We start from the raw sequence: 14,265 nt of genomic DNA, 5'->3' as shown, positions 1-14,265 counted from the left end.
TGACATCCCACTACCACTACGATCAAGACTTTATAAATCTATGATACGTCCGGTCTTGTTATATGGTGCAGAAACATGGCCAATGACAAACACACTGGAACAACATCTTCAACGAACCGACATGAAAATGCTCCGATGGATGCAACGAATTAGTCTGGAGGACCACATCAAATCTACCGAAATCCTGCGTCGTGCTGGTTTAGATGATATAAAAGAAGAATGCTGGCAACACCGTCTGCGGTGGTTCGGTCATGTCAAACGAAGTGGAAACAGTGCCATAACTTTTCTTGCAGATGTTGAAGTACCTGGCACACGTCCCAATGGCCGTCCAAAGAAGTCCTGGTCGCAAACAATCGAGCAAGACATGAAAGCTCTAAATTTAAATGAATGGATCCAACTGATCGTCTAATTTGGCGCAAAAAGTTGATGGCAAAGAAAACAACGTCCTACCTCGGGAAACCGGGTCTCTGGACGCAAAACGAAGATTGATTGATTACTTCGTTAGCCTTATCTAGGATTGATTATTGTAACTTGCTCTACTATGGTCTTCCTGTCCAAAATTAGATAATTTTAATCGACAGTGGTTGTGGTTTTTAAGGTTAATACATTTTTAATACATTCTTGCAGTGCAGTATCAAAATATTTTTTATTCTCATCAATTCATCATGTCCCAAGTTATATACTTGTCATAGCCCAATCAATCAATCAATCAATCAATCAATCAATCAATCAATCAATCAATCAATCAATCAATCAATCAATCAATCAATCAATCAATCAATCAATCAATCAATCAATCAATCAATCAATCAATCAATCAATCAATCAATCAATCAATCAATCAATCCAGATCGATCGATTCATCTGTATATATGTATGTATATATATATATAATATATATGTGTGTATAAATATATATATATATATATATATATATACAGTGGTGGATTAAGTCAAGCGGGGGCCCTAAGCAGAAAAAAATTTGGGGCCCCCAAACTTAGTGTGTCGTGGAGAGGCTTTTTAACTTTCAATTATTTCCAATTTATAACTATGTAGGTGATATACATCTTTGAACTAAAAACAACTTTTAACGAATTAGAATATATTTGTCGACAGATTTGTTACAAACATTAATATATTAAGTGCGAAATTTTTAAAATATTAAACACTGATTATTCAAATTAAATGTTCTAATTCCTTTTAATTACAAACACAACATACACACACACACACACACACACACACATATATATATATATATATATATATATATATATTATGGAACGTGTCTTTTTCCTATGGTGAACACTCTTCCTGGGATACAATCATTGCAAATATTTTTGTCGAGCGCATTTCAGACTTCATGCTATTTGTGATGTGCTTCATAGATTAAAATTTTGTCAAATACAAATATAAAAAAAATATAAAATTTCCAAATAGTCAAAAAAATATGTTTGACAATAATGTAATTCGAAGAGAAGATTAAAAGAAATCATTGGAAAATAATAATCGACAAACAACATTTTTTTCAAATAAATTTCTTCCTAGCTTTACTTCTTGCATATTCATCAATAATTTTGGCAGTGTCAACACTATTAATTATTTCTTGTTCTATATACAAAACAACTAAATTATTTAATTTTTGTTCCCCCATTGTACTCCTCAAATAATTTTTAATTCTTTTCAAAACAGTAAAAGATCTATCACCAGATGCATTAGATAAAGGAATAGTTAAAAAAATTTTCAATAATATTTCAATATTGGGAAATGTGCATGACATTTCTTTAGCGGCTTTATAGATTCTTTCAAATGATAAATCTTTGTTATTACTTGAATTATCTGGCTTATTCTTAATGGCGTCCTCATTTTCCTTCAAAAAAAATAAAAAATGGTTTAGTTCATCTTCCATATTACAAACATCAATGTCATTTCTGTAAATATTTTTCAATTCTTTCAATGATTTTTGTTTTTTTTCTTCTGACAAATTCCAATCAAGAAATGTACGAAAATGTTCCAAAACATCCTCATATTTTTGAACTCTTTGTAGCAATTGTGTTTTAATACTATCGCATATGACATAAAATGTATTGATTTTAAAATTATCTCCAGTTGTAAATTTATACTTTTCTTTATTTTCATCAAAAAACGCATTTCTTTTTCTTCTGTTAAAAGTTCCTTCATCTTCCTCACTAAAAGATTGTAATCCTGATAAATCGGTTGCTTCTGTTATAACTTTTTCATAATCATTTCAGAAATTCTCAATAAAACTGTCTATTGATTTAAGTAGCATTGATCCTTTAAATAATTCACATTCTATTGATTGCAGTGACTTACTGGTAGAATTTATTCTTTGCAGGATACAATTCCAAATAACAGCCATAAGAGCGGTTTCGTATTTATTCATTTTTTTAAGTAGTGATGTTGCTTCAACTATAGTGATAGGTTTTTCATCCTGTTCATTGCATAGGTCAGTTAACGTTTCTTTTATTATTGTATATTTCAGTTTTAAAGCTAAAACAGCATCAGCTCTTGCTGACCATCTTGTATCTGATACCCTTTTTAACGAGAGAGACTGATCAACATCTATTTTGCTGTTCAGCATTTTCCAGCGATGAGTTGATGATGAAAAAAATGTAAATAGATTTTGCACAAACATGAAATATTGAACCGCGGTGTTACAGCTCTCAGCAGCAAAATTTCCAACTAAATTCAATGAATGGTTAGCAGAAGGAATAAAAACGGCACTCGGACTATGTTCTTTAATACGTACTTGTAAACCTGAGTACTTCCCTGACATGTTCGAAGCGTTGTCAAAAGATTGACCTCGACAGTTTTTAATATCTAGGCCAAATTTCATTAATGTTTCTAAAACTTCTTTTTCCAAGTATGAAGAGTTGTGCTTATCTATAGGAACGAACCCTAAAAATCGTTCCTTTATCTTACCAGAAAATGAAACATATCTTATCACAAAAGTAAGTTGGTCAATATGAGCAATATCAGAAGTGGAGTCAATAATTATACTGTAATAAGTTACCGATTTAATTTCTTCAATTATTTCAGCCCTCACTTGATTGCCAATGAGGCCTACAAATTCGTCACAAATATGATAAGATAAATAACTTGCATGACCCCGTCCTTGGTTTGCATATTTTTGTGAATGTAATTTTAAAAATTCATCATATTCACTTAAATATTCCAAACAGGTCAAATAATTTTCTTTTCTATTGGAATTTTTACTTTCATCATTACCGCGAAATCCTAATCCTAAGCGGCTTAATAAACTGTATTTTTGAAACAATCCTTTTTAAAACTTCTCTCCAATAATACTCTTCTTTTTCTCTTTCCTGCAAAAGCTGAGCATCAATTCTGCTCAAAGCAGTTGATTTTTTGTACAGAGAGCACATAGATGACATGTGTTCTTTTGAAATTTCATGGTCTGATAAAACAACTGTTATTGATCTCCAATTTTCAAAGCCAGTTATTAATTTGGAATTTTTCTTGGAGAAAAGTTTGCAAGGGTAACAGTAAACGCACTTGCTAGTTTCAGAAAATACCAGCCATGTTCTTTTTTCCAAAACTCCGTTTGATTTTTTTCTATAAAAATGATCATTAGAGAGCCCTCTGCTGTAGTAACATCATGTTTTTCTTTAAACACCGATTTTAAGTTTTCTATATTTCCTATATTTTCTGGTTTATTTTTTAAAATATAGTCAATAAATGAATCAGACAAACTGGCTGGCCATAAGGCTATATCATTAATTTCTTCATTTTTCTTATTATACAATTTATCTGGATTTTCTCTGTCTTCTGTTATCTCACTATTTTTTTCATCAACCTGATGTTCACTTTCTCCTTCTTCTTTCCTTTTTTCAACACTTATTGGTCTGTGACAAGGTTCAAAAGAAGATGTTGATGGCACAGGTAACTTGATATCGCTATTTACTAACAAATATTTATGAAATGCATTTTTCTGACTTTCAACAAATTCCTGAATTTTTAAGATTTTTTTTTCGCTCTACTTTGATGTCTTTTCATTTTTGTACTATGAAAGAAGTCGTTTTTATTATATTAATTAATTAATTATTAAAATATAATTACGTTTTAATAACATCTATCTGCCAAGTTTGAATTTTAATATTGAAACAATTCAATTGATTATAAAAGCCATTAGTAATTAATTAAAATGAAATTCATTTAATGAATTTATATCAAAAGTAAATAAAATTGTTTACCACTTAGGTACTTGAAATAAAAGAAAAAACAGACAACTAAATAACGTTTTAATTATTTGACCACAATACTTTTAAAAAAAATAAAAACACGCGCTTTTAACAACAAAACAACGATACGATATTAAAGACAGAAAAGTAGGGATGTCCGAAGAAATATCACGGTGGCTAACGAAACGAATGATTGTTTTCAAACATATTACTGTAAACTGCTAATGTTTGCAAAAGCTTATTAACGTTGAATTCAACATAGTAATTGAAAGAATTTTTTAATAATTTCATTATATTTCAAAATTTATTTCAGTTATTTTTATAAAATCATTTTTTTTACGGGGCCCCCTTTCCATTAATAACAAATATTATTTAAAATTTTATGATTTTTTTAAAATTTTGAAATTTCATTATATTGGAAAATTTATTTGAAGTATTTTTTGAGGGATAAATTTGTACACGGGACCCCTTGGCCGTCCGGGGCCCCTAGCAGCTGCTCAGTCTGCTAAGCGTTAGATCCGCCACTGTATATATATATATATATATATAGAGAGAGAGAGAGAGACAGAGAGAGAGAAAATGAAATATACTTTGCATAACTTTTTGAGTGTTTATTCATATTATGAGAATGATATATACTTTGCATAACTTTTTGAGTGTTTATTCATGTTATGAAGTCTTTTAATGAGTTTTGATCTATTTCTTTTAATTTTTTATCCCAAAATTTTACGATATCCATCTGTGCAATTTTTTGTCAGTTTCTTGATTCAAACAGGATTGTTTGTGCCAGTGAAATGGAGCTAGCACTTTTTCAGTTGCTCTGCTCCAGATCCGTTCCAGTATAAAAAATTTTGCTCCGCTCGATGCTCCGAGGCGGGAGTGTGTTTTGAAGGCAATTAACAAAAAAAAGAAGTTTTTTATTGTTCCATTGGTACAGATGAATTGATAAAAGGAAGCCATTGCAATGAAATACTCTAGATATCATAACAATTTTTTACAAGTTGAATTTTTAAAATTGAATTATAAAATATTAAATTTCATAAATTAATATTTTTTTATTTTTCATTCTAATATTTTTTCGTTATTTGAGCATGGAAATCAATCAATCAATCTTTGTTTTGCGTCCAGAGACCCAGTTCCCAGAGGTAGGACATTGTTTTTTTTGCCATCATTTTTTTGCGCCAAATTAGACGATCAGTTGTATCCATTTCATTTAAATTTAGAGCTTTCATGTCTTGTTCGATTGTTTTCGACCTGGACTTCTTTGGCGGCCTTTGGGACGTTTGCTAGGTACTTCAACATCTGCAAGAGAAGTTATGGCACTGTTTCTACTTCGTTTGACATGACCAAACCACCGCAGACGGTGTTGCCGGCATTTGTTCTTTATATCATCTAAACCAGGACGACGCAGGATTTCGGTATATTTGATGTGGTCCTTCAGAATCTTTGGGAAGTATGCAATAGCGGAGGAATGTTGCAGAAAAATTCAGAATGGCCCGTCTATGGTACATGGACTTGGAACGCTCAATGTTGGATCACTGACTGGCGCAGCATGGAAATCGCAGAAATGCTTGAGCGTAAAAGGATTGACATCTGCTGCCTTCAGGAGACCCGATGGGAATCGAATGATGTTTGTCATATCAACTCAGACAATGGAAAATATAAACTATTCTGGAATGGTCAAAAGACGGCCAAAAATGGTGTTGGAATTTTTGTCAAAGAAACGCTAGCCTAAGAAGTACTGGATATTAAAAAGATTAACTCACGTTTCATGTGGATCAAGCTTCGCCTAGAAAAGCAAACAATGATTATTTTTTTTGCATACGCACCCCAAACAGGCGAATCAGAGGAGATGAAAAATGACTATTGGGCTGCGTTCTCTGATACCATCTCAACAATACCAAAATCTGAAACAATCCTGATTGGAGGCGATCTCAATGGCCACGTTGGAGAGAAAACAGATGATTTTGACAACGTGCATAGCGGTTTTGGCTATGGAGAACGGATTGAAGATGGCAACCGCATTCTTGAGTTTGCTAAAAGTCATAGGTTTTGTTTACTGAACACATATTTTAAAAAGAGGATGGAACATCTTATAACATACAAAAATGGACCATCAGCCGCGCAAATTGATTTCTTCTCTGTCAAGCAACAACACCGAAGTCTATTCAAAAATGTCAAAGTTATACCTGGCGAATCATTTGTCGCCTAACATAGACTCCTTGTGGCAGACCTGGTTGACGAACTTTCATAACATAAGTCTAAACAAATGCCTCGGAGAATCAAAACGTGGAAGCTGAAAAGCAATATTCATCGAGAAAAATGTTAACAGATTGTCGCGACACAGTTAGTCCACCAATCGCAAGCCAGTACAGATTGGAGTACGTACAAAACCGTTTTGATAAACGCTGCAACTACAGTTTGTGGGAAAACTGGTACAAAACGTCAACATGAACGGGACACTTGGTGGTGAAATGACAGTGTACAAAATGCAATAGCTGAAAAGAAAGCTGCATACAAGCAATGGCAAAAATCAAAGTCTGTTGATGACCATAAAATTTTCCGTGAGAAGAACAACTATGCAAGACGTCAAGTCGCATTGGCTCGGACAGATCAGTACAGAAAGTTGCTCACTAAAAGCAAAGGTGAACAAATAAAATCTCTGTATCGTATAGCAAAACAAGCAAAGCGTACGCAAAAAGACATAGTTGGTACCTCATATATCAAAAACGACAAAAATGATATGGTTCTTTAACAAGATGAGATCAAGCTACAGTGGAGAGAATACTTCAACTGTCTGTTAAATGAAACAAATCCCATCAATGTCAATTTTGACGCTCCACCCATCGAAGGTCCGATTCCAGACATCACTGTAGAAGAGCTTACATAAGCCCTGAAAGCTATGAAGGATGAAAAGGCAGCAGGGCCCTCTGGACTCACAAATAACATTATCAAAGCATCTGGTACTGCAGGTATCCAAACGTTACTACAACTTTGCCGTGAAGTGTGAAGAAATTGCTCAATGCCGACTGAATGGAACTTTCGAGATTGTCGAGATAATCATTGAGAGAAGATTAACGCGTGCATCACAAACGGAAATTATAAATTTGGTTTCCTAGCGGGGAAATCAACAATTGATGCAATTCACATCCTTCGGCACCTGCAAGAAAAGTACCTCGCAAAGCATCAACAACTATCACACATTTTTGTAGACCTTGAAAAAACATTTGATCGAGTTCCCCGTGAAGCAGTCAGGTGACTCATTCCAGAATATCTTGTTCGACTTGTGATGGAAATGTATACGAATACTAAGACTTTCGTCAGCACAACAGTTGGAAACACAGATGCATTTGACGCCGGCGTTGGAGTTCACCAAGACTCGATTCTCAGTTCACTGTTATTTATAAGTGGAAGAAGTCACAAAACCGATACGCACTGGTGACATTTGGAATCTAATATATGCTGATGATATCGTTTTATCAGTTTCGTCTCAGTGGCTGGTTTCCCGAGAAAACAAATTTTGTTGAAAAGCAGTGATCCTAATGACCAAGAAATTTTCGACCATGTGTCGAAAATCAGCTTCAGCTATGCACTTGGTGCCTTACGTTTTATTTTAAAATTTCATTTTATTGTCTCTTGTTATTAAAGAAGAACAGGAAATTCGTACATTCAATTTTCGTACAACACTTTCATATCCTGATACCAAATGCACAAACTATCACCTAGTTACAGATAGGTGGCATTGCATCAAATCGTTGATTCAACTCCGGTTCCAATTGGTTTCTACTCTAAAAATTTAACAGAATCACAAATTAACCTTTCTATCTTTGACAGAGAACTATTAGCAGCATACTTCGCCGTCTTTTCATTTTAAACATCAGATTGAAGGAAGAAATGTAACTTTATTTACAGACCACAAACCATTATGGGCTGCTTATAAGAAAACACCTTTGAAGTCAGATGTTCAAAAACGATACCTCTCAATTATATCTGAACATATTGCAGATGTTATTTATATTTGAGACGAAGAGAATGTAGTAGCAGATTGTCTTTCTCGACCAGCAAATGCTATTAAAGTAGACGTCTGTGATCAAACATCTATAGCCGAACAACAAAAAATCGATGATGAAATAAAAGCATTTGAGAATCAATTGAAATAATATCCAATTTGTGAAAATTATAAAATATTTTGCGATGTCTCGACACCATACCCGAGACCATACATTCCAGATAATTTGAGAAAAAGCATTTTTGAAAGTTTTCATAACCTTTCGCACCCAGGTATTAAAACATCAATCCGACTAATCAAATCAAGATATTTTTGATAAAATATGGATAAACAAATACAAATATGGCCAAGAGAATGTTTAAACTGTCAGCAAAATGAAATTCATCGTTACAGAAAATATACATTATCATCATTCAATCTACCGTCCGCACGTTTCGAGACTGTTCATATTGATATTGTTAGTCTTTTACCTCTGTTAAACAAAATAATGAATCTTATTTAAGCGCTTACAGGTATTTATTTATATGTATTGACAGAACAACTGGTTAGATTGAAGCAGCTCCGATGTCAGAAATAACAGCCTCAACCGTTGCTACAACATTTTATAAATATTTGGATAGCTCGTTTTGGTGTTTCTCTTTATGTTGTAACTAACCGGGGTGCACAATTTAAAAGTAAATTATTTCGTTAGTTGTCACGATTGATTGGATTTTGCCGTCTGCGTACAACAAGCTATCATCACAAGCCATTGTAAAAATTGAACGACAACATCGTACTCTGAAAACATCCATTAGTTGTCGCAGACAAAACTGGTTGGATGCACTTCCTATTGTTCTTTTAAGACTCAGAAACATGCCAGATGAGAATGGAATGTCTCCAACACTAGCAGTGACCGGAACCGCTTTATTACTAACAAATTGATTTTTGTCAACAGATACAACTGAAGACATATCTACCCTCTAAGCCTGTGTACCAAATGACCTTTTGAACACCAGCCACGTATGGCTAAGAGTAGATCGGGTACATCGTTCACTAGAAGCACCATATACAGGCCCTTTCAAAGTGATTGAACATAACGACAAATATTTTAAAATTGAACTATTGCTAGGAAATGTTCAGAATGTGTCAATCGACCGAATAAAACCAGCATGTTTACCACTGCATTCAACAATTCAGAGCAAAATCAACAGTGGAAATAAAAAAATTCCAACAACAGACGCAAATACGGCAGCCAATCCTACATCGACAACATCAGACTTAACAGCACAATCAACACCAACAATCACATATTTCAAGAATGGTAGAGGAATCAAGTTTAACACAAACAGCGAATATTTTTACTTTTAAATGTTTTTTATTTTTTCAATATTTTTACTTTTCTTGCGGGGGAGTATTGTAGGGGATTAAATGTATTAGTCATTATAAACATTTAACATTTTTAATTAGTTTTAATATTAATATTGATATCTATGTCTTAATTTAATTTATTATAACTACTACTTTATTGCTTCACTTTTCCTCTTCTCTTTTTACGTTATTCAATCAATCAATCTTCGTTTAGCGTCCAGAGACACAGGTAGGACCCCGAGGTAGGACGTAGGCACTTCAACATCTGCAAGAGAAGTTTGAAGGTTGTTTCCCGAGATAACAAATCACCACATCAAAACTACCGAAATCCGGCGTCGTGCTGATTTAGATGATATAAAGGGCGAATGCTGGCAACACCGTTGGCGATGGTTTGGTCATGTCAAACGAAGTGGAAACAGGGCCATAACTTCTCTTGCAGACCTGGCACACGTCCCAAAGGCCGTCCAAATAAGTCCCGGTCGCAAACAATCGAGCAAGACATGAAAGCTCTAAATTTAAATGAAATGGATACAACTGATCTTTTAATTTGGCGCAAAAAATTGATGGCAAAGAAAACAACGTTCTACCTTGGAGGAACTGGGTCTCTGGTTGCTAAGCGAAAATTGATTGATAGACTGTTGAGAAATGTTCAATTTAATATTATTTCGCTTTTGTCGTCGGATTATAAATCGGACAATTTTAAGACGAATAGAAATAATTTTATTTTATTAACCAAACAAACGTAACAATCTTGTACCAACATAAAAAGGAAAGAGGAAAAGTGTAGCAAAGTCGTAGTCGTAATAATGAATTAAACTAAAACATAGATATTAAAATGAATAATAAAACTAATTAAAAATGTTAAATGTTTATAATGACTATATACATTTAATCCCCCACAATACAAACACAAATTTTGTTATCAAGTATGGTTTCATATTTTTAATTTAAATAAAATAATTTTATAATATTTTCATTACAAATCACCGGTAAAATATTTCAATATTTGTTAACCAACGTTAAGAAATTTTTTTTATATTTTTGGCAAAATCGTTTGACTATGATATTTTAGCTGTTTTTTATACTATTTGATAAACTATAAATTTAATGCTTTTCATTTATACATTAAACAATTTTATTGAAATTATGTTTGAATAATCTATAACTTTTTTGTCATCGACAGAATAAGATATAAACTTAACATTAGAGTAAAACAGGCATGATCCGTCATTGCAGACGAATGTGTCAAATAATACAATCGTACAAATCATAGTTTCACAAAATTCGAACCGGAATGTTTATTATATTGCATAAATACCCACATCTACTTGGCATAAATACACAGATCTAAGCGGTGATAGTGAGGAGCGAAAAAGTCCAGCACAGAGCAACAAAGTTGCTTACATCTATAAGAAACTTAGCTTACAAAAATCGTCTTAATAAATTAGGATTAACAACTTTGATGAAAAGAACAAAAAGGGGAGATTTTATTTAGTTGCTTAAAAAAACTGATGCTTAATTTGGACAAAGTTGATTTAAATAATCGTTTTAGCCTAGTCAAAACTAAAACGCGAGGTCACAATTTGAAATATTTTAAAAAATTAACAAGGCATTGGAATTCATTACTAAATGAACTTGTGGAGGCACAATCAATAAACAATTTTAATGCAGGTATTGATTGTTGGATGAACAACAATCAATCAACGAATCGGCTGTGCTAGCATGCCTGATTGCATGCTCTCTGGATAACCTCCAGAACAGCATTACTACTACTGCCCGGTCTTAATTTGAGTTAGGATGTGAATGCAAATTATATCAGTCAATTAGCTTGTTTTTAATAAAACTAAATATTTTGCTCATTTCATTAATGTTGAAGCGGATGAACAATAAATGAGCGTTTCAATTAGCAGTTTAATACTAAAATGATATAACTCTAATAATACTGTTACATACGTGAAATCGAGATAAAAACTAATAGTTAGAAATTGTTAAGCATGCACTGAGAAATGAACCGCTTGTAAAATAATTAGAAGGTGTGAAGTAATTAAAATGGTTGTAAATTTATTTATGAATGTGACACTGCGATATGACACTTTTATAAGCAGATCGGTAACTATATGAACAACACCGAAGCGAGATTCGAAATGAAGAGACAGAAAGAGAGAACAACGAGGAAGAAGACGAAACACAGGGAACTAGAAGTGAGACTCGATGCGAAGTCGTAAATGTAGCTATTTGGATTATTTAATTGTTTCTACTACTGCTGGTATTCAACTTAATTTGCGTTTAAAGTAGTTGTGTTCAACTATCGAAAATCTTGAACCTACGGATAAACGAACTCTTGACTATCATTGGAAGTTACAACACGGTGTTGGAGATATAGCGAATATTGAAGCTATAACATCGGTGTTGGTGGTACGAGGTCGAGGAGGTTGCAACACTGGTGTTAGAAATGGGATTTTTAGGAGATTACATTCTGCTGACAGAAGTAAGGTTTTGATAGCTCGAAACGTGAAGACCTCCAATTTATGTGGACATATTATGTTGAGGTGAAATCTAAGGGACAGTTTCAATAGGTAAAAAATTTTATGGAGGGCAGAACATTGAAAAAAGTGAAAAAAACAGCTGAATTTAGTGAAACAAAGAAAAAATTGTGTTCTATATAGCAAAACCAAATGTTTTCTTTCGCTATGCACTGTTAATAATTTTTTATTTTATTTTTTAAGGCTTTGAAAGTATAGAAATAAAAAAAGAAATAAGTGATGAAATGGATAAACAAAAAAGTCAGATTTTAGTTAAAATACATTGTACACACTTTACTGTGATGGATATAATGTTTTTTATGGTTACAGGAGCATTCGCAAAACAAAGTTTTACCCGAATGATAATGTGGATTTCGTTAACGAGCAAAACGTCAAAAATTTGTGTTAAAAAACGAAACAAATACGCAAAGGAAAATTTTTCAAAAAACTGAAGGGAAACGAAAAAATTAAAATGGAATCTAAACGAAAAAAAAAGATAAAAAATAAATTTTTGACGTTTTAACAAGTTAATAAATACATTGTCACCGACCAGATTTGTTTCTAAATCTTGTTAAATTCGACTCAGGTCGGATTTAAGTAAGTCAAATCTACTCCTAACATTCCAATGATTGAATGAATCACTCTAAGTATTATTTTCAATTATTGGACAAAGTTATCATCGGGTGAATGTTCTAATGATCGGGCGAATCATCCAGAATATTATTTTTATTTTCGGGTGAGAATGTAATCAATCGAATATTTCATTGTTTAGGCGTATCGTTCGGGTGAAAAATGTATCGGACGAAAGCTCCAGTTACAGTTTTTGCTTTTCTTGTACTACAGCCTTGGTTGTATTGCTAATAATGACTAGATTTTGTTGCAGAATTAGTATATTTATTTTTAAAAATTTTTATCTAAAATTTTTAAGTTCTCAGTGAAACTGTAAAGTTAGTGGAAACGGAAGAAGAAAAATTGTTTCTTGAATATTCAGAAATTCGAAAATTAAGTGAATCAACAAAATCTAAAAAAGATCATTTTTATGTGCATTGCCAAAAGTAAATTGTTTTTATTATAATTTAACTATTTATTTCATGTTTTCTCCTGACCTATTATTTAGAAAAATTAATAATTAAATCATCTTCAGTAAACGTTCTTAGGCATAATTTTTTTTACCATATTATTAAATTTTACCACGAGTTGACAAATAATGAGATGGAACAAAATTATCTTTCAAACGTTGAACAGTGAGATTGTTAAGTATCTTGTATAACAAACATAAATCAAAAATCAATCGGCGATGTTCCAATGTTTGTATTTTGACAAAGTGTAAACGAGACAGATGCGGAAGATGGTGGATTGAAGCAATGGCCTTAGTGAATCTCCTTTGAACTTTTTCGACATTAATAATTTGATATTTATAGTGAGAACCTTTTTCGACATTGATAATTTGATATTTATAGTGAGGACACCAGACAGTTTAGCAATATTCCAGTAGAGGACGGACATAAGTGCAAAAAGCCTTGTTGAGCAAATCTTTATCCTTGGATGCAAAACATTTAATAATAAGTCGAGCACGGGTAGAAGATCTATGCGCAATGTTGTTAATATGACGTTTAAAACTTAGTTTATTATCTAATATTACACCTAGATCTTTAAAATATTCGACAGGTGTCAAAATGTGATTATCAATCACATACTGATTTATGGCTAACATTTTTTGAACATGGTAGAAATGAGCAAAGAGAACATTTGTTAGGAGAAAGCGGTAGTTGCCATCTGATGCTCCATGCGATAACATCGTTGATGACCTGTTGCAGTTGAAATGAATTTGATGAACCGGCATACAGTTTGATATCACCAGCAAAGAGCAGCATAGAGACATGTTGAGATGAAAGGCAGTCTTCAATATCATTGATGAAGATGAGAAACAGAATGGGTCCCAGAACGCTGCCTTGGGGTACCCCACTTGTTACTGCAACTGGACTGGACAGTTTATTTTGAATCTTGACTAACTGTGAACGTTTATATAAAAAATCTGTCAACCATTCGAGCAAATTTCCGCCAATGCCATATGCTTTTAGCCTACAGATTAGTGTGGTGTGCGAGACTAAGTCGAAGGCCTTTTGAAAGTCGAGATAGACTGTGTCGCACTTTCCTTTCTTTGGCG

At 33.0% G+C, this 14,265-nt stretch overlaps 2 protein-coding genes across 2 annotated transcripts; one reads left to right on the top strand and one right to left on the bottom strand.

Annotated features, from left to right (window-relative positions):
• Nucleotides 1–1,528: 1,528 nt before the first annotated feature.
• Nucleotides 1,529–1,780, bottom strand: HELRODRAFT_81061 (hypothetical protein; the record flags this gene model as incomplete). The annotated part of the gene is made up of 1 exon (XM_009020838.1): nt 1,529–1,780. The coding sequence occupies one exon, from the start codon at nt 1,778–1,780 to the stop codon at nt 1,529–1,531; it is 252 nt and encodes an 83-aa protein (XP_009019086.1).
• Nucleotides 1,781–11,720: 9,940 nt separating this feature from the next.
• Nucleotides 11,721–12,129, top strand: HELRODRAFT_174308 (hypothetical protein; the record flags this gene model as incomplete). Its single annotated transcript, XM_009020837.1, has 2 exons — nt 11,721–11,777; nt 11,872–12,129. 2 exons carry the CDS (start codon nt 11,721–11,723, stop codon nt 12,127–12,129), a joined length of 315 nt encoding a protein of 104 aa, XP_009019085.1.
• Nucleotides 12,130–14,265: the final 2,136 nt, after the last annotated feature.

Source organism: Helobdella robusta, assembly GCF_000326865.2.
Source record: "Helobdella robusta unplaced genomic scaffold HELROscaffold_29, whole genome shotgun sequence".
Classification (NCBI taxonomy): domain Eukaryota; kingdom Metazoa; phylum Annelida; class Clitellata; order Rhynchobdellida; family Glossiphoniidae; genus Helobdella; species Helobdella robusta.
The sequence above is the reverse complement of the archived record's forward strand: the minus strand, read 5'-3'. Positions and strand labels throughout refer to the sequence as shown.